The 26,238-nt window shown below is 54.7% G+C and overlaps 1 protein-coding gene across 1 annotated transcript in view; it reads left to right on the forward strand.

Moving 5' to 3' along the window:
- Gramd4 (GRAM domain containing 4) overlaps positions 1–26,238 on the forward strand; it is an 87,396-nt gene that overhangs the window by 36,091 nt on the left and 25,067 nt on the right. The window contains exons 2-3 of the mRNA XM_045153181.1: positions 1,023–1,233; positions 10,022–10,142. Of these exons, the coding sequence (XP_045009116.1) occupies positions 1,023–1,233; positions 10,022–10,142 (332 nt within the window). The remainder of the gene's footprint in view (positions 1–1,022; positions 1,234–10,021; positions 10,143–26,238) is intronic.

Consider the following 26,238-nt stretch of genomic DNA (forward strand, 5'->3'; position numbering starts at 1 on the left):
AAACAGTCCAGTGATTCACTGGGGTCAGACCCTCCTCTGTGTCATCCCACATTCCCAGGATACTTTTGCCCTGTCAGGATCCTTTCTGTTACAGAGGCAAAACCCTCAGTCCAGAAAGGCGGTGAGCAGCCAAGCAGGCTGATGTCCAGGTGTGTCCAGGTCTGCCCATGCTGGGGCAGGGTCTGTGGGAAGGGCAGCCTGTGGGCGCTAACCTTGCACCCCAGCCCTGGAGCTGCATGCCTCAGGGCCCAGCTGGCCTTGCCTTGCCAGTCTGTTGTGGGCTGAGACCAGCTGGGCACTGGGAAGACCGCCCTCCCCCCGGCCTGCTGAGTTTTCAGGGCTGCTTTGGGTCTCCTGGCTGAGTTGGGGCAGAGATGTGGGCACCAGGCCTTCCCAGAGCATGCCCATTCCTTGTGCACATGTGTGTGCATTTATATGAGCCATGTATGTAAATAGCACAGGCTTGGCCTTGGGCCTTTGTCCTGTTTGTGACTCAGCCCGACTCTGGGAAGGCAGTGAGGCCTGAGCTGAGTCTCCAAGGCCAAGCTGAGGTTGGGTGATGAGCAGGACGGTTGGACAGATGGAAGCTTGGGCAGAGGCCCTGCTCCCTTTCCCCCAGGTCCCACTGGGCAGATGGGGCAATGCTGGGGCCCAGCCCCAGGCGTGTGTGTAGCCGGAGTCCACCATTTTCCTGTTAGCATTTTGGAGAGTGGCCAGCTTCCTTTCCCATTCCCAGCCACTCTGTTTCTAAACCCTTGAGGCTGTGACACCTGGTGACACAGGCTGGCTCATTGGTATGGCCGGAGGCGTCCTGCTGAGGAGTGGGGCTGTTGCTCCAGTGGAAGTGGCTGAGGGAACGTCAGAAGCTAACCAGGCCGGCTAGGTGGGTGCAGTGGTGGTCCGCGGCCGGCCAGCCATTTACCACAGACAGGAACTTACTTTTAGCCCAGGCATGGGACAGGAAGTGAGTGAAGCAGGGACAGCAGGCGGTGGCAGCCAGTGACGCGCCCCTTCTCTTGCAGGGAGTCCTCCCGTCATGTCCAGGTGAGGCCGAGGAGCGCGCTGCTGAACATGCTCAGGAGGCTGGACCGGATCAGGTTCAGAGGCCACAAGAGAGAGGACTTCCTTGACCTGGCAGAGTCCCCGAATGCCTCGGATACTGAGTGCGGAGACGAGCTCCCCCTGAAGACGCCGCGGACCTCGCCCCGGGACGGCGAGGAGCTCCGGGACCCTGTGAGTATGCCAGCCTCTTGAGTCCTGGTGCATCGTGTCTCTCGCATAGGCTCAGTTCATCAGCGGCCAGGCTGTGGACGTGGGCAGATCTGAGCCCTACCTGGGCTCACTGGACACGCACAGTCCCCAAACCCTATCTCCTTCCCTTGCTCTCCCATTGCCTGTCTGCTGCCCCTCACAGAGCCCACTGGCCAGGCACTTGCCCCAGGTGGAACTTGGTAACAAATTTTACCCGTGGCTGCATTTCTTTGGCTTCTTTGTTATTTTTTCCTGGGTGGTTGGGAAACTTCTCCTGAACATGATGTTAAAGGCCTGGCCTGACCCTTTAGGGCATTGGCATGGAGATGGGAAGGGCAGGGCTGGTCTGGAAGCGGCTGGCACTTAGCTTGTCTCTGACCATATCAGGATATGTGTTATTGACCTTAGCCATTAGCTCAGCCCTCATCAGCCCACACAGTGACGAGCCGTGGGGAGCTCTTCATCTGGGCCACAGGTCTCCCCGGAGCACCTCAGTCAGGGTTGGGCTCAAGCATCGACAGGTGTGGGTCCCTGCATCTGGATCGTGCGTGTGTGGCAGAGTGGGGTGTGACGAGTAGAGAGGCTCTGTGGCTTCCCCTGGGCGCCCACAGTCTCCGGCTGACTGTGCTGTGCACATCTGCTCACATCGGCTCCTTCCCTCTCTGCCAGACTAGTCTCCGAGTGCGCTTGCTGTATTTGGTGGTCCGTTGCTTTTCCCTCCCAGAGCCTGAGCCAAGTCTTCTTTCCAGATGTGGCTGGATCACTGTCCTTCCCCGACTCTTGCACCGTTAATGCTGTATAATGGAGGGTGACTGTGCATTGCTCTTGACTGGAATTAATAATTTATCAGCACTGCCTCCTAAGAGCCTGGCTGCCTGACCAGGCCTTCCCGTCTAGCCTGTCAGGGTGTTTGGCTAGGCTGTCCCTAGGGTTCAAAGACCATGGCTCTAACCCTTTTGGTTCAGGGGCAGGCTGGGCACCCAGCTTGGTGTGTGTCCTTATGCAGGTAACATGAGAGCAGCGGGGGCCTTTCCTGACAGGAGAGCTGTGTCTCGTCTGCTACTGATGTAGAGAGCTGCAGGCCTCGAGTACGGGAAGAGTGTGTTTGGGTTGAGCATGCGGTGGGCACCTTAGGCACCAGACCTCCTCTCTCCACACACACATGCACACACACACACACATGCACACATGCACGCATGCACACGCACATGCACACGGGTTTCTGAGCTTAGTGAACATAAGGACCCCACACTGGGATATTCTCCTGGCTCCTACTCTGTCTCCCCATCTGAGTGTCCAGTCAGGACTGAGTTGCAGCTACCCTTCCCGAGGTATCATAGAGGTGGGCTAGACCTGGGCACTTCCTTCGGGATGTGTGTATGTCTGAGGTGGGCACGAGGTGGTGTGTGGAGAGGGTGGTACACAGGTTTACAAGGGTAGCCCTCCCCCCATACACAGCCTCTTGCAGCCACTTACCTTGTCTTGAGATCCTGGCTGCCACCCAGTCTGAAAGTTAAGGTTAGTCTGTCATGTGGTCATGCAAACCACAGGTTCTCTAGTGGAAGAACTTGGTCCCAGTCCCCATGCTGCCCCTGCCCCCCATGGCATCTGGCCAGCCCAGGACCTGCCACTGGAGATGGTCTCCGTATGTGGCTGGTGACATGGCTGGGTCTGGGGTGCCAGAGGCTCTGAGGCTGTGACTGACTGGCCCAGGGCCATCTGTGAGGCAGGGGGCCTCTTGGAAGGCTTGGGCTTTGGTATTGGTGGTTGGTGGTTTGGGAACGGGTCACATTCTCCTAGGCTAGGATTCTATGGCCACTTGCGGAGACATTGGACCAATCTGGGATTCCTAGTGAGGGAAGGGAGTAGACAAGCTTGTGAGTTTGAATTGCAGGAATTTTCCATTCTTTTTTTTTTTTTTTTGAGGTAAGCCCAACAGATTGTCTTTTTTGTCTTTTTTTTAGTGAGAGAGAGAGAGAGAATTGGTACACCAGTATCTTCAGCCACTGCAGTCAAACCCAAACATGTGCGCCTCCTTGAACACATGTGCAATCTTGCATGCTTTTGTCACTGTGTGTTTGCCTGGCCTATGTGGGACCTGGGCTTCTCAGGCAAGCACCTTAACCATAAAGCCATCACTCCAGCCCTTCCATTCTTTTATGAGCATTTTCTTTTTGCTTTCTTTCTTTTATTTTTATATTTATTTATTTATTTGAGAGAGAAATAGGCAGAGAGAGGGCGTGCCAGGGCCTCTAGCCACTGCAAATGAACTCCAGATGCATGTGCCACCTTGTGCATCTGGCTTACATGAGTCCTGGGGAATCGAACCAAGGTCCTTTGGCTTTGCAGGCAAGTGCCTTAACTGCTAAGCCATCTCTCCAGCTCCCTTCTGTTCTTTTAAATCTGTAGGTGGGTTTGCTTATCTCATTGTTACAGGGAGAAGATCATGTGCTGTGGTCCCTAGGGGTGCCATGGTGGGTAAGTTGCAGTCAGGCAAAAGGGAGCTGGTCCAGAGGACATAGGTGGTGGGCCGTCTGAGCAGTGGGAGGGAAGATTGAAGGACATGAGGGTCTTTACTGGGGGCAGCGCATCTGGCTTTGGGTGCATTGGGAGTCCTGGCAGGGTAGAACCATATTGGATGGGGTTGCTTTAGGGTAGTTAGCTGGGGCACCATTTGGAGAATGTGAGCTCCTGGGAGTGGCACAGGGGACAGGCCAGGTGCAGGACTGTTGCCTGAAGACAGTGGTGTCACAGGAAGGGCGCTGGTCGTCCAGACCACCTGTGACGCGTGGCTCACACTCCACACGGCAGCGGGCTAGTTACTTTTCTCACTGCTGTGACCAGATGCATAGCAAAAGCAACTTAGGCTTTCAGCTAACAGCTCAAGGGCGCCGTCCATCGCAGCGGGGCGGCCTGGCAGCGGGCAGCACCTGGTGTCGGGTCAGCAGAGAGCGATGAGTGCCAGTGCTGGCCTGCTTTCTCCTTTTGTTCTGTTCAGACCACGGTCCATGGACTAGTGCTCGAGTGGGTGTTCCACTTCAGATGGCCTCATCTAGAAAGTCCCTCACTGACCAGCCCAGAGGTTTGTTTGTAAAGCCCATTAAACTGACCAGATGAACTATCACGGGCAGGAATGTCCCAGGGGAACATGCTGATCTAGGTAGGAGGCCTTGGGCATTAGCTGAGGTCAGGGAGCAGATGTTAACAGACTTGACAAGGTCAGACTGTGCACCTGGGCTCTCACCTCGTGGCAGTCGGGAGCCCTGTGGGAAAACCATTGCAGGGACTCAGATGCCAGAAATCGCAGGGAATCCCCACTGTGAGTTCAGCCCCGAAGGAGAAATGGGCCTGGCTCAGGCCCCATGAGGAGTGCCACACTACAGATTGCAGAGGGCCCAGGGCCAGCTATCTGGCCTTAACTCAACTCAGTGCCCACAGCTTTAAAAGGGGGCACACTGGTGGCCATCTTAGGTCTGCTCTGGGGACCAAGTGAGGTCATGGTGAAGGGGCTCGGCCTTGCCTGTTACTAGGCAGGCACTTGTAGTAACAGCCACCAGCTGGTGCCGCAGAGCCCTTCCCCAGGTCAGGACCTTCCCAAAGCCCTCTTCCTGATGGCCATGGGCCCTGCTCTGGGCCATGCTCCAGTGACCGGGGGTGGGGGGTGGGCTGTAGCTGCTCTGCTGTGTCTCCGGCCGGCCACCCTGTTGTTCTTTCTCAGAGGTGGTGACTTCCCTCCTCTGTGCTGCCTCCTAGAGATGTCGAGAGCCCAGGCGCCAGCATGAAGGCCTCAGTGGTTGGCTGGTTTGATGACATACTCAGGAAGCACGCTCATGGTATACAGGGGCCGTCACCAGTGCATGATCCGGAAGTCTGTCCCTGTTGTGTGGCCCGAGGGGCTCTGCATGCTTTAGTGGTCACTCCTGGCAATGCCCCTGCCTCAGCACCTGCTCACTGCCAGCCTGCGGTGTCTCTGTGACATTGCCCACTTTGCACATTCTTGTAGGAGGGATGGCATACCATATGGCCTATGTTGTCTGGCTTCTCTCCTTTTTATGAGAGAAGAATGTGCCATGATTTGGGCTTGACTGTGGCTCAGTGGTGGAGTGCTTGTCTGGTATGTGTGGGGCCCTATGTTCTGTTCCTAACCACTGCCCCAAATTTATATCTCTGTGTATGTGCATGTGTGTGTGTGCGTGTATATGTGCCTATTCGCTCGATGTGATGGTGTGTGTATGATCCTAACATGGGAGGTTGAAGCAGGCAGCCTGGCATGAGGAAGTAGGAGGCTAGCCGGAGTGCTCAGTAAGACCTTGTTTCGAGAAAACTAAAAACCCTCCTTTTGAAAAGCTCCAAGGTTTGGACGGGCCACATCTGTTGATCCCCGCATCTTCCGGTGGACATCAGGGGTGCTCTCACTTCGGGGCTCTGACATATGAGACTGTGTGTCTGTTTGCATGTAGAGCTGCCAGGTCACGTGGTGGGGGCTGGGCTTCGCTTCTGAGGGATAGCCATGCTCTTTGACAGGAGGCTGCCTATTCCTACCCTCAGATGCAGGGCTGTGGGTCCCTTGGTCAGGGTGGCACAGATGCCCGGCCCTCCCCCACTTGTCCTGACACTCTGTGGAGCTCTTTTCTGAGGTGGCACCGAGCCGGCTCAGCCGGGAGACGCTCAGACCCCCACTGCGGATGCGGTCCTGCTTCTCCTGCCCTGAGGGATGCTGGTGCCCTGTAGCTGTGGCATCACTTACCCTGTGAGCCTTGTCTGTGGGGGCAGTGTCAGCGTCAGGTGGTAGTGCCGGTCCTCTGATGGCTGCTGTGCCAGGGTGTCGGTGCCACTCCGTGGCCATGCAGCTCCTTCGTGGAGGCATTGTCCCCGCTGGACAGATAAAGGGCATTGAGGCCCGGGGTGGTAATTTCACCTGAGATCATGCTGCAGGTACCACAGGGCCAAGCTGGGCAGAGCAGAAGGTTCCAGAAGCCTTAGGTTAACGTCTGAGTACAATAACTCCTCTCCCAGCCCGTCACCCACGTACTTAGGGTTCAGGGGCCACCCCCTACACCCCCTAATGCCTGTGCCATCTAGCTTCCTAGTTATAGGTGAGCACTATTTTGATTTGGGGCCTTGGGTTGTTTCCTATGATTAACAGTTCTATTTAGGGCAATTTATTCCCCTAGGTCCCGTGACATGGCTGTACCTCCAGGCTTTGTCCCTGCTTCCCAGCCGCCTGCTCCTCACGTTCATCCTCTCCACAGACAGGCATGGCCGGCTGGAGGCTGGGTTCCAGCTGATAAAGGCTATCCCTGCTGGGGGACTAACTGCCGCTTGAGTTGATGGTCTTGTGCTGTCTTCTCCTGGGCCTGGTGCCCTTGCTGCAGACTGCAGTCTCCAAGTGGTGTGGGCTGAGGCCAGTGGCAGCTTAGGCCCCAGGCCCTGCCTTGTCATAAGAGGAAGGGAGCCTGTTCCCTGTGCCATCCTGTGAGGAAACCCTGGGAGAAGTGGGCTGTGGGAAGAGACAGCCTCATTTTGGGTGGATGGCTCTGTGGGCTGCCTTCATGTTGGTATGTGCTGGGAAGGGCTTCATTCTTGTTTACAGAGTCTCCACACTAGAGAACTCACAGCAGTTACCTAACATCTGGGCATTCCCCAGGCCTCAGTTTTCTGGTCTGATCTGTGCCCACCCCTGGGCCAGCCGCTGGCCTAACTCACCTGGGACACCTGCTGTCGGGTCTCAAAGATGAGGCCACAGGCAGGTGTGGCAAGTTCAGGTGTTTCTCCTGCTGCGAACCTGCAGGCTTCGTGAGCAGAGCTAGTGAAATATTTAGCACGAGCCCCCTCACGTGCGAGCCCTGCGGTCAGCGTAGACCCGAGGACAGCTGGGCTGGGGGACGACGGCTGGCCATGAGAGCCGGGAGAAAAGCCACAATGTTCCCACGCTGCCCGATCCCACTTCAGCTCAACGTTGGCAGTCTCCTTCCTGAGACAGGCCTTGCCTTACCACACCGAAGGCACAGTGGCTACATGTGACTCAAGCACAGGAAAATGGGAGGAAACTTCTAGAAGGTACCTCAGGGAAGAGGACATGGAACATGAAGAAATCAGGGTGCATGCTCTAGAACGAGTCTGGGGTGGAGGCACTCATGGAACATGCCTACCTGCTCAAGAAGGGCAGGGTTGGTGAGAGGGCAAGCCCTGTGTGTCCTTCACAGACAACTGTCATGACCTCATGGCCATGGGCCACTCCTGCTCCCACTCCTGGATGATTCCAGAGTGGACGCTGTGCATCTAATTACTCATCCACCTTTAACATGTCAGGGGCTTGTCCAGAAGGTCACTGTCCCCGCTGGACAGATAAAGGGCATTGAGGCCCGGGGTGGTAATTTCACCTGAGGTCATGCTGCAAGTACCACAGGGCCAAGCTGGGCAGAGCAGAAGGCTCCAGAAGCCTTAGGTTAACGTCTGAGTACAATAACTCCTCTCCCGGCCCCTCACCCATGTACTTAGGGTTCAGGGGCCACCCCCTACACCCCCTAATGCCTGTGCCATCTAGCTTCCTAGTTATAGGTGAGCACTGTTTTGATTTGGCCCTCAGCTCCTGTCGGAAGGCTGAGTGAGATCCGGTTGGTCCATAACACACGCCAGGCAGGCTGGGCAGAGCGTTACTGCTCTTCCCTTTGATGGCTGAGTTAGTCACTTTTCTCATTGCTGTAACAAATACCCTGACACAGGTAACTCAAGGAAGAAGTTTACAGAGAGCAGGACCAGGAGTGATTCTAGAGAGACAGAATTATGAGGGTGAAGGTCTGTAGTAGGCTTGGTGGCCGCTGGAGCTGGCTCTACAATTCCATTGTTGCTGAGGCTATTAAAGACTCTCCTGATAGCAAGGAAAGCAGTGATAATCCATGGGGTGAACTATTTTAAAAAACACCTGAAATAAACACACTTGTGTCCCTGATTGCCCCTTTGTGGGAGCAAGGAATTTAGTCACTGTGTATAAAACATGGGCAGGAGTTGGCTCAGTGGTTAAAAGGCACTTGCTTGCAAAGCCTGATGGCCTGGGTTTGATTCTCAGTACCCATGTAAAGCCAGATGCACAAAGTGGTGTGTACATATGGAGTTCTTCTGCAGTGCAAGAGGCCCTAGTGTGCCCATTAATCTCTCTTGTTCTCTCTGTCTGCCTCTCTCTCTCTGTGTCTCAAATAAATAAGTAAAAATCATTTTTAAGAAAACTTTTGTGACTGGGTGTGGTGGCACACACATTAATCCCAGCACTTGGCAAAGGAAGGAGGATTACTGAGTTTGAGGCCATCTGAGACTACACAGTGAATCCCAGGGCAGCCTGGGTTAGAGTGAGACCCTCCCTTAAACAAAACAAAACAAAAACCCAAGCAACAACAAATTTGAACAATACTGGAAAAGTAAGGAATATAGTGATGATGACTGGCTGCTTCTGGCATCTCTGGATAAAGCAACTTGAGGGAGGAAATGTTATTTGGCTACAGTTCGAGGGTCCAGTCCACGTGGACATCATGGTGGTGGGAGCAGGAGTGTGGCCTGGTTGCCTAAATTCTGAGCCAGGAAGCAAAGGGCTGAATGCTCTTTCTCCTCTAACTCAGCCCCGACCGTACCCATGGAAAGGCTCCGCCCATAGGATGCTCCCTCCCAGCTCCGTTAATGTAATCTCGAAACTCCCTCACAGACACACCCAGAGGTTTGTTTCTGTACCAGTTACTTTCTCCTTGCTGGGGAAAAGTGTCTGACCAGAGGTAACATAGGGAAGGAAAGCTTTTGTTTTGGCTTAGAGTTCCAGAGGGTAGAGTCCATCTTAGCACAGAGCAGAAAGCCGATGCCATATTGTCACATCAGCCGGGAGGAAGTAGAGAGCGTGAGAATGGCAAGTGGGCCGGGACGAGAAACCTTAGGCCACTCCCCAGTGAAATACTTCCTCCAGCAAGGTTCTCCTCTGAAAGGTCCCACTGCCTTCCAGAGCAGCACCCCCAGCTGGGGCTCAGATCTGAGCCTGTGGTGAGTTCATTTTACATCCAAAGCACAGCAGTTCCCGTGGGGGTCCTAAATTCCATCAGCTTGACAGGTTATCCATCACAAAGTCCAAGGTCAGTATTGCCAACATCAGCAGGCTTAGTGCCAGCCAGGCTTGGTGGTACCACAGTAATCCCAGTGCTCGGGAGGCTGAGGTAGGAGGGTTGTGAGTCTGAGGCCAACTTGACCACACTGGGAGACCCCATCTCAAAAACAAAACAGAACAATAAAAAGGAAACCTATCACCTCATTTAGGGTTTTGATTTTTTCCATTCTTTCTTTCTTCTTCTTCTTTTTTTTCTTTTTCTTTTTGTTTTTTCCAGGTAGGGTTTCACTCCCAGGCTGACCTGGAATTAACTATGTCATCTCAGGGTGGCCTCGAACTCATGGTGATCCTCCTACCTCTGCCTCCTGGGACTAAAGGCATGCATCACCACACCTGGCTGATTTTTGCATTCTTTCTTAAAGTCAACCTCACATAGGTCCCAGGAGATCCATGCCACCTGAGATACCAAAGTGGGTGGCTGTGCAGGCCCACTGATGTGGAGCCCGCCTTTCCTTGTCTCGTGGGTTCAGGAAGACATGGGTGGGGGCCCTACGGCCATTATGCTGACCTCATGTCCTGCAGGCTGTGGTCTCTGTCCCTTTCAGAGTGTCACCTGCTGCCTCAAGGCCCTGGGTCAGCCAGGGTGCCCCAGCATGCCCTTCTGAGTGGTTGATGTTTTTCTTTCAGGCTGGTCCAGGGACCCTCATCATGGCAGCTGGGGTCCAGGACTTCAGCAGGACAGAGTTTGATCGGCTGAACGAGATCAAGGGTCACTTGGAAATAGCCTTGCTGGAAAAGCACTTTCTCCGTGAGTACCAGGAAGTTTTTATAGGGTGGGCACTGGGTGAAGGCTGTAGCTGCTGTGCCCTCAGGATCTGTGATGATGGACCCACGGGGGATGGGCACGTGAAGAGACAGGCACATGGGGTGATGGGTGTGTGGGTGGTGTAGCGACAGGTGTGGGATTGGCCTTTGGGCTCTTTGGACCGCAGGTCCCCACGTGGCCCATTGCTCCTGAGCCTGCCTCTTTCCCTTGCTGCTGCTCGAAGCCCAGCTCTGGTCTGTGCTTGGTGGTGTGATGAGGGAGTCTCAGAGTGAGGAGTGAATTTTCCATGAAAATCGGGCTGATTTTAGTGAATCTGCGACCGGGCATTTCCCACAGTTAAATCGGAACTTCTCACAGTTCTCTGGAGAATCTGAATTTTGTTTGATTGTTACACATTAGGAGGGTGGGAGCACCCTGGCTTGCCCACGGACCTCCCCCTACATAGTTGCTGCTCGCCGGGGTGTGGCCTTTGTGGTAGGGAGAGCGAAGGAGATGCCAGGGCCCTTGCAGTTGGGATCCTGGTGACATCTCACTTTTCTTAATGATAATTTTTTTGTTCATGTTTATTTATGTATTTGAGAGTGACAGAGAGAGAGAGAGAGGCAGATAGAGAGAATGGGCACACCAGGGCTTCCAGCCACTGCAAATGAACTCCAGATGTGTGCGCCCCTTGTGCATCTGACTAATGTGGGTCCTGGGGAAATGAGCCTCGAACCGGGATCCTTAGGCTTCACAGGCACGCACTTAACCGCTAAGCCATCTCTCCAGCCCGACATCTCACTTTTTGATCTTTCTCGATCGTCGTGTGTTCCTGGTATTACAGGTGAGGAAAGTGAGGCATGGCGGCTATGTCGTTGCACCGCTGGGTGAAGTCTCCGGGAAGCGGGGAAGCCCCAGTGCGCATGAACCGTGCCGTCCTGGCTGCTGCTGTGCGGAGTGTGGGCTGTTAGGCCGCAAGCGCAGGGGGAGGCAGCTTCGCAGCTGGGGCTGCGGCTGCGCTGGGACGGGCAGGGCTTGGCCAGGCAGGACATAGGCCGGGCTGCCGCACACGCGGTTCTCTTTGAAACAGTATGAAGCTGGCCAGAGCCCTGCGGCTGGGAACGGAGAGGAAGGTGCTCTCTAGGGCTGGAGGACAGCGAGGCGAAGTGTATCCGAGGCTGCTGCTCTGAAGAACTTCACTGTCCGATCTGTCCTCAGGGTTACCAGAGGAGCCATCGCCTAGTCTTTGGTGGCTCTTAAAGGGAGCTGCGGGGGCAGCTACGGGCAGTGTTTTTAATTACAGAAAACTTAGAATGTATACAAAAATAGAGCAGAGAATGTCAGGAGCTCTGGCTGTCGCCCACACCCGCTTCAGCAGGAGCCCATTCTAGGCCAAGCTCACTTCCCAGGTAGCTTGGACACGTCCCCAACAGAAGCCCATCATTTCATCTGTAAATATTTCAGTAGGTAGCTCGATACATTTTAAAGACAAAAGCTATGAGTCCAGTATGACAAACGGAGTGACAAACAGCTTTCCTTTGACTCTATCAGAGACCTGGCCGGAGCTTGGGTTTCCCCGAACAGGGTCTGTGGTGTGAACGGCCGGTGTGTCTCGAACAGGGTCTGTGGTGTGAACGGCCGGTGTGTCTCGAACAGGGTCTGTGGCTTCTCTCTCTGTAGCTACCTTTGCCCTTGGTGACTGGGTCACCTGATGGCTGGATCCTGGGCTCCTTGTCTGGCTCTGGGCTCCTCTGAGCTCTGCTGACAATCTCTACCCTCCTGCCTGCTCTTTCTTGGTCTTCCATGGTGCTGGAGGTGTTTGGTCTTTGCGGTGGACCTCTTGTGTGTTGGGTGTGTGCTGCCCTGCGGCATGTTGTCCCCCGTGGACAGTCATTACTGGAATGCCAGCATCTCATCATGTCGCAGAACAGTCATTGTCTACTTCTGCAGCTCTCCTTTCACCGATGAACTGGCATGTTTCTGAAAATAAGCTTCCCATTTTACACTGTGTGGTCCACGGGGGAAGACGGACTTGTCCTTGCTTTCCCCGCATTGTGGGCCAATGTTAAAATGGGTTAATTCCTCCACCTAAGAACAGAATGGGTGCTGCGGCCTGATGGTTTTGGTGAGCAGGAGTGCATGAACTGAGCCTCTGCATGCTGCCGTCCCGTGCCGATGACCTGTGGCTGCCTCTGGGCTGTGGGCACCCCCTCACTTGGCTTCTGAGTCCTTTTCACATCAAGACAAGATGTTACAGGCTTGTCCCAAACATTTCTTGCCCCAGCACTGGAATTAACCATTTTTCAAAGCAGCCCTGCTTTGTTTTGGTGAAAAGTGGTCTTCTTAGGTTGTTCATGGTAGCAGGGAGTCCTTGGGTCTTGCCCTTTACGGTGGCCAGGGTCAGGGCAGCAGAAGCTCAGCCAGGTAACTTGGTAGGAGCACACCTTCAGGACGCCTGGGCTTCTGCTCAGACCCTGTTGGTCTCACTGCACCTCGGGCGGTAGCAGACTTACACTTGCATATATGATGATAACACCTGCGACTGTCAGGTAAAAGACAGGACTCGCTGGCCGTGGTGGCTCGTGCTTGCCTTCTTCACATGCGGGCGTAGGACGGGGCGGTGCTGAGGCAGGAGGGCTGCAGAACGTGAGGCCTCTCAAAACACAATCAGCGACACAGCCAGGACCAAGGCCACCGCAGGCTCACTTCAAGTGTGTTTCTGTGCTATTACCCTGAGGAGAGTCCCACGAGAGCAGTGACATGCCTCCACTCAAAAGCCACTGGCCGGGGCTCCTTCCTCTTACGTGGCCCTGGTGTCAAGACAGATCAGGGCTGGCTTCGTTGGTTCTTCTGGGGTTTAGATACTCAGAGATTACCCTTGTTTCCTTTTAACTAAGTTTTCATGTATAATTTCACACTTTCAGGAAAATTAAAAAACTGAGCCCGGCTTGGTGGCTCACTCCTTTAATCCCAGCCCTTGTGAGGCTGAGGTCGGGGGATCTTTGTGAGTTTGAGGCCAGCCTGAGCTACAGGGTGAGTTCTAGGTCAGCCCAGGCTAGAGCGAAATCCTTCTTTGCTCTAAGAATTTCTGTATATTTTTTATTGAGCTATTCTTTCCTTTGCCACATTTGTCTCTCATCTACCTATCCAGTCCACCCATCTATCCATCTGCATATCCACGCATGTATCCATCTACCCACCCATCCTGCCACCCACCCCCCTAACAGTCTGTCCACCCAACTGTCCGTCCACCCATTCACCCACCCACCTCCCTACTCATCTGTCTGACCATCTTCCAGCAACTCATCTATCTGCTCATCCACCCACCCACATATCTGTCTGCCTGCTAATCTCTCCATCCACCCATCAATTTATATTATATTTTCTCTGGGCCTGATAGTCTGTGATAGACAAGGTACTTTGGAGTTCTAAATACTCGGCTGGGCTTTTGAAAAGTTAAGTTAAGCTCTGTCTAACCACTGCGCAGTTGCTACAGCTAGGAAATTAACAGTGAGACCCTGTTGTCTAGTGTGAGACCTTACTCCAAGCACGTCACTATCCCACTCATGTCCTTTACAGCAAAAGAAGGTTCCTGTCATGATTTGACTCAGTAGACTCCTTTCCCCTGGGCCACAGCTTGGCCTTCCTGTCTCCGGCTGCCGGGTCGTCAGGAGCTTGGATCAGTCGGTGGCTGGATGCGCCCGGCGTGTGTTGTTCTGAGTGTCACACGCATGGTGCGGTGCCCCCAGGACCTCTCATCAGAGACGCACGGAGTCGTCTTGTCCTATTTTGTATGATGTGCAGAGTTGGTTTTGGAATTGAATTGAGTTCTTGTAACTGTCCCATACTGGGGGGCTGGGGGTCCAGCGCAGGGTAGAGTGCTCGCCAAGCCAGTATGAGCTCCTCGGCTCACCTTCCAGGCCTGGGAGAACCACGTTTTTTAGTCCCAGCAATACAGAGGCGGAGGCAGGAGCATCGCTTGGATGGAGTTCAACTCCACATTAGGCAACGTAGTATTAGTTATCTTCTTGCTTCTGGGGGAAAAAAATGTTTGACAAAAATCAGTTTAGAGGGGCTGGAGGGATGGCTTAGTGGTTAAGGTGTTTGCCTGCAAAGCCAAAGGACCCAGGTTCGATTCTCCAGCACCCACGTTAGCCAGATGCACAAGGGGCACACGCGTCTGGAGTTGGTTTACAGTGGTTGGAGGCCCTGGCGTGCCCATTCTCTCCCCCCCTTTCTTTCTTCCTCTGTTAAATAAATAAATAAATAAAACTAAAATATTTTTTAAAAATCAGGCTAGAGGAGGAAGGGGTTTATGGAAGCATACAGTCCCGGTCCCAGTCCATCCTGGTGGGAAGACATGGCAGGAGGGCCTTCAAGCAGACCCACTCACATCCAGGAGAAGCAGAGTGATGAATGCCCTGGCTCAGCCAGCTCTCTCCTTATACAGTCCTGGACCCCAGCCCACGGAATGGTGCCCCCCACAGTTAAGGCGGGTCTTCCCACCTCAGTTAATCTAATGTACATGATCCCTCACAGGTGGTTCCAGGTCCTGTCAAGTTGGCAATATGAACCATCACAGACCCCATCTCAGAAGTAAACAAGATAACATAGCCTTCCAGTTAATTTTCCAAAGTCAGGATCTATTCAGAGAACTTGAGTCTCTTTGTGCCCTGTACCCATTCCCTCCCATCCCCATGGATGGCCAGTCTTCTTTCAATTTTACACGTATTCCTTCCACTGCCATATGCATACATACACACGTACATGTATGCACACATGCGTGTGCCCACACAACATATATTTTGTTTTTTTGTTTTTTTTTAAATTTTTATTTATTTATTTGAGAGCGATAGACACAGAGAGAAAGACAGAGAGAGGGAGAGAGAGAGAATGGGCGCGCCAGGGCTTCCAGCCTCTGCAAACGAACTCCAGACGCGTGCGCCCCCTTGTGCATCTGGCTAACGTGGGACCTGGGGAACCGAGCCTTGAACCGGGGTCCTTAGGCTTCACAGGCAAGCGCTTAACCGCTAAGCCATCTCTCCAGCCCTTGTTTTGTTTTTTTAAGGTAGGATCTCACTCTACCCCAGGCAGACCTAGTACTTACTCTGTAGCCTTGGCTGGCTTAAAACTCACAGTGAGTCTCATACCTCAGCCTCCCAGGTGCTGGGTTAAAGGCATGTGCCACCCACCATGCCCAGCTGATTTTTTTTTTTTTAACATAGAAGCAAGCGTATCTGTTTGGTCTTACCTTTTCCCTTACGTAACTATTAGCAGACTCACACTTTCTCCATTTTATCTTGTCATTCACTCCACAATGGCACTAGAGATAGTCCGTGGTCTGTTTTCCGTCTGGGGCCCTGGTTTAGGTGTGGTTTAACCTCTGTTCCCTTTGAATGATTATACAGTCTCCGGCTTTCTGTCCTTGGTGTTCATTACGAGTGGCTCTTCCAGACCGACTGCACTATTTTTATGGCCCCAGTTTGATGTCTTGTGTATAGTGAGTGTTCGGTGGGCGAAGTTGCCAAACAGCCTGGCAGGAGTGGACTTTGCACGGCAGAACCCGTGCCCCACCCCGTCTCAGTTCCCAGGGGAGTGCCGTGTGTGAGAAACGGTGTTATATAAGCCTGGGACCCACAAACATGTCCTGGCTGTCACTGAGCCTGCGGCATGTGCTGGCCTGGCATCCCTCCCTTCCCATCTGCGGTGGGGGACACATGTGAGGTGGGGAGAGCTGCCTTCTGGCCTTGAGACCCAGGCTTCTCGTAAGCTTCTAAGTGGTTGACATTACAAATTCCATTCAGTTCTCTGCAATACTTTGTCTGAAAGCAGGCTGTCATTCTCTATGAAGGAGAGGAAATAGCCAAGGGCCAAGCAGGCTCCTTCTTCAGTTATTAGTGGAGAGTACAGATGTTCCCATGGGACAGTGACCGAAATGAAGGCGAGGTTGCAATGTGACTTAGCCTGGCTGATGGCAGGATTTTAAATTTGTTGAAGAAGAGCATAAATAAATTAGAGGCATCACCCATTTGCAGTGAGCTCGAAATGTGCTTTGACTGATGCTGCTCTGTGAGGACAAATGCACTTTGTTCTGCAGCGTCCACACCTGAGTTTGCACTTACCGATCACCTGCCCCGTGCAGGCGCTGGGAGGTGAGGCTGTGCCGTGTTGTAAGGCATACACGCCACGTTGTAAGTTGTATATGTTGTGTTGTAAGACGTACATTCTGGGTTGTAAGTTGTACATGCCATGTTGTAAGGTGTGCATGCCGTGTTGTAAGGCGTACCTGCAGTGTTATCAGTGTACATGCAGTGTCGTGAGGCGTACATGCAGTGTTGTGAAGCGTACATGCTGTGCTGTAAGGCGTACATGAAGTGTCGTGAGGCGTACATGCAGGGTCGTGAGGCGTACATGCAGTGTCGTGAGGCGTACATGCAGGGTCGTGAGGCGTACATGCAGGGTCGTGAGGCGTACATGCAGGGTCGTGAGGCGTACATGCAGGGTCGTGAGGCGTACATGCAGTGTCATGAGGCGTACATGCAGGGTCGTGAGGCGTACATGCAGTATCGTGAGGCGTACGTGCAGGGTCGTGAGGCGTACATGCAGGGTCGTGAGGCGTACATGCAGTGTCGTGAGGCGTACATGCAGGGTCGTGAGGCGTACATGCAGGGTCGTGAGGCGTACATGCAGTGTCGTGAGGCGTACATGCAGGGTCGTGAGGCGTACATGCAGGGTCGTGAGGCGTACATGCAGTGTCGTGAGGCGTACATGCAGGGTCGTGAGGCGTACATGCAGGGTCGTGAGGCGTACATGCAGGGTCGTGAGGCGTACATGCAGTGTCGTGAGGCGTACATGCAGTGTCGTGAGGCGTACATGCAGGGTCGTGAGGCGTACATGCAGGGTCGTGAGGCGTACATGCAGTGTCGTGAGGCGTACATGCAGGGTCGTGAGGCGTACATGCAGGGTCGTGAGGCGTACATGCAGTGTCGTGAGGCGTACATGCAGTGTCGTGAGGCGTACATGCAGTGTCGTGAGGCGTACATGCAGGGTCGTGAGGCGTACATGCAGTGTCGTGAGGCGTACATGCAGTGTCGTGAGGCGTACATGCAGGGTCGTGAGGCGTACATGCAGGGTCGTGAGGCATACATGCAGTGTCGTGAGGCGTACATGCAGTGTCGTGAGGCGTACATGCAGGGTCGTGAGGCGTACATGCAGTGTCGTGAGGCGTACGTGCAGGGTCGTGAGGCGTACGTGCAGTGTCGTGAGGCGTACGTGCAGGGTCGTGAGGCGTACGTGCAGTGTCGTGAGGCGTACGTGCAGGGTCGTGAGGCGTACGTGCAGTGTCGTGAGGCGTACGTGCAGTGTCGTGAGGCATACGTGCAGGGTCGTGAGGCGTACGTGCAGGGTCGTGAGGCGTACGTGCAGGGTCGTGAGGCGTACGTGCAGGGTCGTGAGGCGTACGTGCAGGGTCGTGAGGCGTACAGGCAGTGTCGTGAGGCGTACAGGCAGTGTCGTGAGGCGTACAGGCAGTGTCGTGAGGCGTACAGGCAGTGTCGTGAGGCGTACAGGCAGTGTCGTGAGGCGTACAGGCAGTGTTGTGAGGCGTACGTAAGGCATACATGCAGTGTCATGAGGCGTACATGCAGTGTCGTGAGGCGTACATGCTGTGCTGTAAGACATACATGCAGTGTCGTGAGGCGTACATGCAGTGTCATGAGGTGTACATGCAGTGCTGTAAGGCATACATGCAGTGTCGTGAGGCGTACATGCAGTGTCGTGAGGCGTATGTAAGGCATACATGCAGTGTCATGAGGCGTACATGCAGAGCCGTAGGCGTACATGCTGTGCTGTAAGGCATACATGCAGCCTGTACCCTAAGCACCTTGGCGTGAAGTTGGAGTTTAGAAGGGAAGTGCTTTGGAGCCCCTCGGGGCCAGTGTGGAGAGGAGGCTTCTGGTTGCTGGGCTGGGGTGGCTGCTGAGTCCCTTGTGGATTGAGGGTCCTTCTTCCCCTGTTGATAGGTGAACTAGAGGAGGTTTCCTGGGGGTCCCACGCCTGGTCTTGGGCTACCACCCACACGGAGCCTGGCACATGCGCATTCCCAGTGGAGGGAGCCAGTTGGGAGGTGGGCTCCTATGCATGTGACTACACCTTTGGTGCTCCTGGAAGCACTCTTATCCCACTCACGGCAGGCCAGGTTGCCGGCCCTTGCCCTGTGGGAGGCCTTCTGCAAGAAGGCAGTTAGGCAAGCAGCAGGCATGAAGGTGTCCCTCTAGATGCACAGTCCCAACAGAGGGACAGACAGGGCAGGGACGTTCCAGATGGCTGACCTGGGTGACTGCAGCTAAGCTCTTCACCATCAGCCCTGGAAAACAGTGAGCCAGAGCTTCCAGAGGCATCCGTTTGAACAAAGCAGCTGGGGGAGATGGGGCTAGAGGGAGGGTTGCCTAGATATCCCCGGACCCACCCCTCCACACCCAGGCCTGCAGATACCATTGTCCTCCTAACCACGCCCCTCCTACCGTTCAGTGCTGTGGAGCTGAAAGATAAGCCCCGGGGACAGAGCCCTAGTGATTCCGCTTCTGTCCTCAGGGTCGGGTGCTGTGAGGACAGAGGGTGGGATGAACAAAGTGAGAAGCAAATGAAGACAGATAGCCAAGACGAGCTAGACACCGGGTCCTATAGAATTTCCTAGGAAAATGAATGAAATTGACTCCTAAGAAAATTAAAGAGCCAGCCGGGTGTGGTGGCGCACGCCTTTAATCCCAGCAGTTGGGAGGCAGAGGTGGATCCCCGTGAGTTTGAGGCCACCCTAAGATTACATAGTGAATTCCAGGTCATTGTGGGCCAGAATGAGACCCTACCTCAAAAAAAAAAAAAAATTAAAGAGCTGACCCAGTGGCTTTTTGATAGGATGCTTAGTTGGCACGCCGAGGTCCTGGATCCCACCCCTAGCCTCCCAGGTAGGAGGCTCAGCCCTAACACCCCTCTCTCCCAGGACAGGAGACCTTCGAGCACAGAGACAAGCTGTTCATGCCCTTGGCTCAGGCCCTTTGCCAGCCTGAGGCTACGCTCAGAGGAGAAGCCCCTAGATGTTCTGTGCTGGCTTCCGGTGCCGCTGCCAGGGCCGGGCATCCTGCAGTGTTGGGTGAGGAGGTGAGGTCAGATGGGGGCTGTAATGCTGTCCTGCTGTGTCACACTAATGGCTCCTTATTCCGAGGGCTGGCATAGCTTCCTCAGGAGTGCTTTGGGCAATGACAGAATCAATTTCCATGGGAAGTCAGGAGCCACTGCCGGGGCAGGGAAGATGGCTCAGTGGTTAAAGTGCTTGTCACTCAAGCCTTAGTGCGCAAGCTGGATCCCAAGGCTCCACGCGGAAAGCTGGGAGCTGTGGTCGGCTTCCGTAGTCCCAGCTCGATGATGTGGAGAGGGGAGGTGGGACCAGGAAGGAAGCTAGTGCAGCCGTCAGTAACCGCAGTGAGAGCGAGACCGAGAGAGCGCAGAGAAACTGCCTCCAAGGGGGCCTGGCCTGGTAGTCGTCCTCTGGCCCCTGGATTTATCTGCACATGAACACATATGCACACAATAAAAAGTGTACTTGTAAAAGGCTGCTGCCTCTGTGGGTGACCTCTCTGTGGACTCTCGCCCTACCCCACAGAGCACAGTACACTCTCAGGGCCAAGAGAGGGTGAGATGTCCTCCCTGCTTCTGGGTGGCATGACTGAGGTCTGTGTGTGGTTGACAGAGAAGTCACCTAGACTAGCAGCCTTCCATCCTCTGCTACTCCTGGAGGAGACCCCCATCCACATGGATGAGGCCACAGTGGCTGAGATGCCTGCCAGTGTCCTGTAGGGGCCGGGGACCAACAGGAAGGGGCAGGGCTACCATGTAGGAAGTGAGACAGGCACCCTTACCTGCCAGCATTGTAGCTGCCTCCTTATCCATGCTTCTCAACTTTGTGGGCCCACAGCCTGGTACCTGCTGGGTGCTCAACCAGTGAACATCTGAGTGTATGGATGGATGGATGGGGGGAGGGAGGATTAATGCATGAGAGGATGGATGGATAGGAGGATGGATGGATGGATGAGAGAATGGATGGGAGGATGGATACATGGATGGATGGATGGAAAGGTACATGGGAGGAAGAGAGGACGGATGGATGGGAGGATGGATGGATGGATGGGAGGATGGATGGATGGATGGATGGATGGATGGATGGATGGATGGATGGATGGATGGGAGGATGGATGGATGGATGGGAGGATGGATGGATGGGAGGATGGATGGATGGATGGATGGATGGATGGATGGATGGATGGATGGATGGATGGATGGGAGGATGGATGGATGGATGGGAGGGTGGATGGATGGATGGATGGATGGATGGATGGATGGATGGATGGATGGATGGATGGATGGGAGGATGGATGGATGGATGGATGGATGGATGGATGGATGGATGGGAGGATGGATGGATGGATGGGAGGATGGATGGATGGATGGGAGGATGGATGGATGGGAGGATGGATGGATGGATGGGAGGATGGATGGATGGATGGGAGGATGGATGGATGGATGGATGGATGGATGGATGGGAGGATGGATGGATGGATGGGAGGATGGATGGATGGGAGGATGGATGGATGGATGGGAGGATGGATGGATGGATGGGAGGATGGATGGATGGATGGATGGGAGGATGGATGGATGGATGGATGGATGGATGGATGGATGGATGGGAGGATGGATGGGAGGATGGATGGATGGATGGATGGATGGATGGATGGATGGATGGGAGGATGGATGGATGGATGGATGGATGGATGGATGGATGGGAGGATGGATGGATGGATGGGAGGATGGATGGATGGATGGGAGGATGGATGGATGGGAGGATGGATGGATGGATGGGAGGATGGATGGATGGATGGGAGGATGGATGGATGGATGGATGGATGGATGGGAGGATGGATGGATGGATGGGAGGATGGATGGATGGGAGGATGGATGGATGGATGGGAGGATGGATGGATGGATGGGAGGATGGATGGATGGATGGATGGATGGGAGGATGGATGGATGGGAGGATGGATGGATGGATGGATGGATGGATGGGAGGATGGATGGATGGATGGATGGATGGATGGGAGGATGGATGGATGGATGGGAGGATGGATGGATGGGAGGATGGATGGATGGATGGATGGATGGATGGATGGATGGATGGGAGGATGGATGGGAGGATGGATGGATGGATGGATGGATGGATGGATGGATGGGAGGATGGATGGATGGATGGATGGATGGATGGATGGGAGGATGGATGGATGGATGGGAGGATGGATGGATGGGAGGATGGATGGATGGATGGATGGATGGATGGATGGATGGATGGATGGATGGGAGGATGGATGGATGGATGGGAGGATGGATGGATGGGAGGATGGATGGATGGATGGATGGATGGGAGGAAGGATGGATGGATGGGAGGATGGATGGATGGATGGGAGGATGGATGGATGGATGGATGGATGGGAGGATGGATGGATGGATGGGAGGATGGATGGATGGATGGATGGATGGATGGATGGGAGGATGGATGGATGGATGGGAGGATGGATGGATGGATGGGAGGATGGATGGATGGGAGGATGGATGGATGGATGGATGGATGGGAGGAAGGATGGATGGATGGGAGGATGGATGGATGGATGGGAGGATGGATGGATGGATGGATGGATGGATGGATGGATGGATGGATGGGAGGATGGATGGATGGATGGATGGATGGATGGATGGATGGTTGGGAGGATGGATGGATGGATGGGAGGATGGATGGATGGATGGGAGGATGGATGGATGGGAGGATGGATGGATGGATGGGAGGATGGATGGATGGATGGGAGGATGGATGGATGGATGGATGGATGGATGGGAGGATGGATGGATGGATGGGAGGATGGATGGATGGGAGGATGGATGGATGGATGGGAGGATGGATGGATGGATGGGAGGATGGATGGATGGATGGATGGATGGGAGGATGGATGGATGGATGGATGGATGGATGGATGGATGGATGGATGGGAGGATGGATGGGAGGATGGATGGATGGATGGATGGATGGATGGATGGATGGATGGATGGATGGGAGGATGGATGGATGGATGGATGGATGGATGGATGGATGGGAGGATGGATGGATGGATGGGAGGATGGATGGATGGGAGGATGGATGGATGGATGGATGGATGGATGGGAGGATGGGTGACTGAAGAGGTGTCTGGTTGTGTCACTGAGTGGTGAGCACATAGAGTAAAGGGTAGTGATGGGTGAGTGGACAGATGGGTGAAGGTTGTTGGGATGCCCTCTAGCACATCCTGGAAGCCCCATGGACGTCCCAGAGCCCGTTCTCCAGCTGCATCCAGCTTTATGCCGTCCTATCTGGTGTTTGGTCCCATGTGCGGTTTTACCTTACCACCTTTGCTCCTTGGCACATGTGCCCACTCTGATTCTAGGGCCCAGCTTTTCCTTGCTGGAGGTCGAGGGTCCCTGTCTATACCCAGCCCACACTGAGCAGGGAGCAGGTGTCTTAGAAAAGAGCCTGGTGGCTTGAGAAAGTAGTGGGGTGTGGCGAGCTTGGGTGTTGGACTCCAGGCTGGAGGTAGGGGTGTAGAGGTTGTGGGGAGCACACACTCTAAACACCCCCAAATCCTGGCCCGGTGTTGTCGAGGGCTCTGGAGCCCATCTCGCCACCTTGCACTGAAGCCTGAAATTAGCGACTCTGGGCGGACGCACTGGACACGTTGATGGGATTCTGTCTTCCCTCCTCACATGAGGAAAATCTTGGCACCATTATAGCCTGAGAATCAGTTTCCTGACACACAGTGGCATGTCAACCCTGAGCAGCAGCCTGTCCTGTTAGAATGTGGGTGATATGCTCAGAACCTGGCTGCTGCCCAGTGATGGGCAGCATGGGGTTGACAGTTTGCCCATGGTGCCATAAATGCCACCTCTAGGCCGAGCAATAAGCAACAGCAGTAAGAAGGTGTGATGAGAAGACGAGGCTGTGCTTGGCAAGGAGAGCGAGGCCCTCCCCAGGCGGGCAGCCTCGAGACGGAAGACGTCAGCAGCACCGGCCTCGCTGGTGGCCAAGGCTGAAGGTGTGCACGGGGCTCCAGGAGCGACCGCTTGGGCAGGGCAGGGCGATGCCCTCAGGAGAGGGGCCGAAGATGCCTGGAAGGGTAAACTGGACCGAGAGAATTCAGCTCAGGCCCCCAAGTGTGCAGCCCACCCTGGCCAGGGCCACCTCTCTACTTCCTTCAGAGCAGCCCCTGAGCCTGTACTCCAGCCGGGTGGGAAGCAGTTTTATTTAAGGATTATCACTTGATTTTTATTTCTGGCTGAGGCGGAGCCTGTTGCATCGTGTGCCAAGAGAACTCCTGTTTGAGAGTTCTGCTTTTGCAGGTTTAAAAATAGCCTCGGAGCTGTTTCCCTTCCTCTGGTAACTCCCCTGCAGGCTGGGTAGTGGGAGTTGCGGCCTGAGCAGCTCCTCTGTCACATGCTGATGCGAGCGGGGGGTTCGCTGGGAGTCAAGGGTCAGTGGGTCCCCTGCCCTGTGCTTCAGGCCCAGGGAAGCGGAAAGTATGTGGACCAAGTGGGTGGACAGGTGGCTCAGCTGTATACCGGAGCTTCCCATAGCGTTGGTCACACAGGCCTGTGCGGCATGTTTAGCCACACCAGGCCCCTCTCCCCACGGCAGGCCTTAGACTCTAGTTCACAGGTGACGGCCAGCAGACGCCATAAGTCCATGGGGCTGCGCCCAGGAGTGGGGGCCTGAGCGTGTCTTCCTGCTTAGCCTGGAAGGTCCCTACCTGAGGGTGATTGGCTTGCTTAGACTGTGGTGGGAGTGAGGGTGTCGCTAGACCCAGAAAGAGTCCCCTGGCTTCCCATCCTTCCTCTCCGCCTGGTTGTATGTTGCTGCCCCCCTGGCTGTTGTGGGGGCTGCAGTGGCATGGACCTCATTCCCGTAGGGACTGCCGTGGGTTCCCTGTGGGGCTGTGCACCTGAGAGGTCTCGCTTGCCTTGTTGGTAATGAGACTGCTGGTTTGCCTACGTGGGTGTTGTGTTTAACAGAAGCTGCAATGGGAATTTCTAAATTGTAGTATATGCTCTTCTTTGGGGTACACCCTTGTGACTTAGAAGGCTTGGGACCAACTTCTCCACCAGCAGACACTTTGACTCCCCCTTTAGAGCCTGATGAAGGCACTGGGGCCATCCCTGGCTGTGTAACCAGGTCAGCTGAGTACTCGGAGCCTGTTGTGGCTGGCGCTGGACCCTGGGAGAAGAGCACCATGGGATTGGTGGCCCGTGATAAACAATGTCTCCAGTCCTCCAGAGCACTAATTTGTGGCCTTAACATCCTGAGCTGTGGCTTTACCTGGGTCCTCACCTGTGTGGCTTCTTCCTAGCTTGGCTAAGCCGTCAGAGAGAGGGGGCAGGTGGCTGCAGCCTGAGCTCTGAGCTGCACACGTCTCTGCCTTAGGCAAGAGTGGCGAGGGACACGGGATCAGGTACCCTCCTGCCCTGCAGCCGGGGAGCATGTAAGAATACTTCTGGTCATGAACCAGTGACATATGTAGCTGACTCCGGCAAAATTCGTCCATCGGTGCTTTGGGCCGCAGGGGTTTTCAGAAGGTCTGTGTGAGCTTTTATTGCCTGGGCTGCCTCAGTGGGGCCCTGGGAAAGTCTGCTTTGGCTTTTTTTGGGGGGGGGACAAATAAAGAAGTGGGGAGAGAGGGATGGGAGGTCAGCGCCAGCTAGGGAGGATTTCTTATACTCCAAGAGGGCTGTTACAACACTGTGCCCGCCAAAAGAGGGTTCCTGGTTTTGTGACTCCCGTGGAATGCTAAGGGATGGGGCAAGCATGCTAGAGAATCTTCTCTGGGCCTCTGGCTACCGGAGACTCCTTTCTCCTGCAGTATTGTCTCAGGAGAATCTAGTGGCCGTCCCACCTGCTCCCCCTGCCCCCAGGATTGTCCACCTCCTAACCCTTGAGCCTGCGTTGTAACTTTCCATGGCAAAAAGGACTTGTCAGGTGTGACTGAGTCACTGGCCAGAGGTGAGAGAGGATCTGGGGCGATCCCTGGGCAGAGAGAAGTTACAGGAGCCATCACAGGAAGTAGGCTGGCAGGTCAGAGGAAGAGAGGGCAGACTGGAATTTGGGGTCAGCATGATGTCACTGCCGCTTGGGAGTCACAAGCCAGGCAACACAGAAGCCCCTGGAAGATGGAAAACAGGACATGCCCCCCCCCCACCCTGCGAGCTTCCAGATAGACTGGCATCTCAACTTTAGCCAAGGAAGGCCCGTTTTGGGCTTCTGACCTTCAAAACTGTAAGAGTGACACTTGCTGTAAGCCACTGAGTATCTGGCTTTTGTGGCAGTCACAGGAGGCCAATGCTGAGGTGCGTGAGGGGCTCCACCACCCTGCACCTTACCACGTGTGTGGCCCCTTGTGGGTAAGCCACGCCTCACCAGCTGTGAGCATCTGGGATGACAGAGGCCAGGGGAACCCCAGGCCACGCTGGTGACCCGGGGTCCAGGACCTGGAGGAGGGGCTTGGACTGTGACGGACAGGTCATGATCAGGCCTCCGAGGCGGAGACCCTGAACATGCAGAGTGGCTGTCATGGCTTTGACAGCCCAAAGGGACTGCTTCCCGGGGGAGGCTGGACAAGGCAGGCAACCTGTCCCGAAGCCAGCTCAGCACTCTCCTGCGCGGCAGTCACCACCCCCCCAGCTGGTCCTCCTGGGGAGGAGAGAGAAACTGATGACTGGGTTTGTATCGCTTTTGTCCTGTGCAAAGTCGGCCGCGCTGCACTGCGTCTGACCTAAATGTGTCACTGCGGGGCGGAGGGAGGCCCACGTTCCCCAGGTGCTGGGCCTCATCATCTCCATCTCAGGGAGGGGAGGCAGAGCACTTGGCTTTGCAGGGAGCCATTAGCTGACAGACAAGGGTCAGAAATCCCGGCTGGTTTCATAGGCTTAGCTCTTCGTCACCAGGAAAGGCAGGAAGGCCTCTTGGGGCTCTGCTGGGGAT

This window comes from Jaculus jaculus, chromosome 6 (assembly GCF_020740685.1).
Source record: "Jaculus jaculus isolate mJacJac1 chromosome 6, mJacJac1.mat.Y.cur, whole genome shotgun sequence".
NCBI classification, from domain to species: Eukaryota; Metazoa; Chordata; class Mammalia; order Rodentia; family Dipodidae; genus Jaculus; species Jaculus jaculus.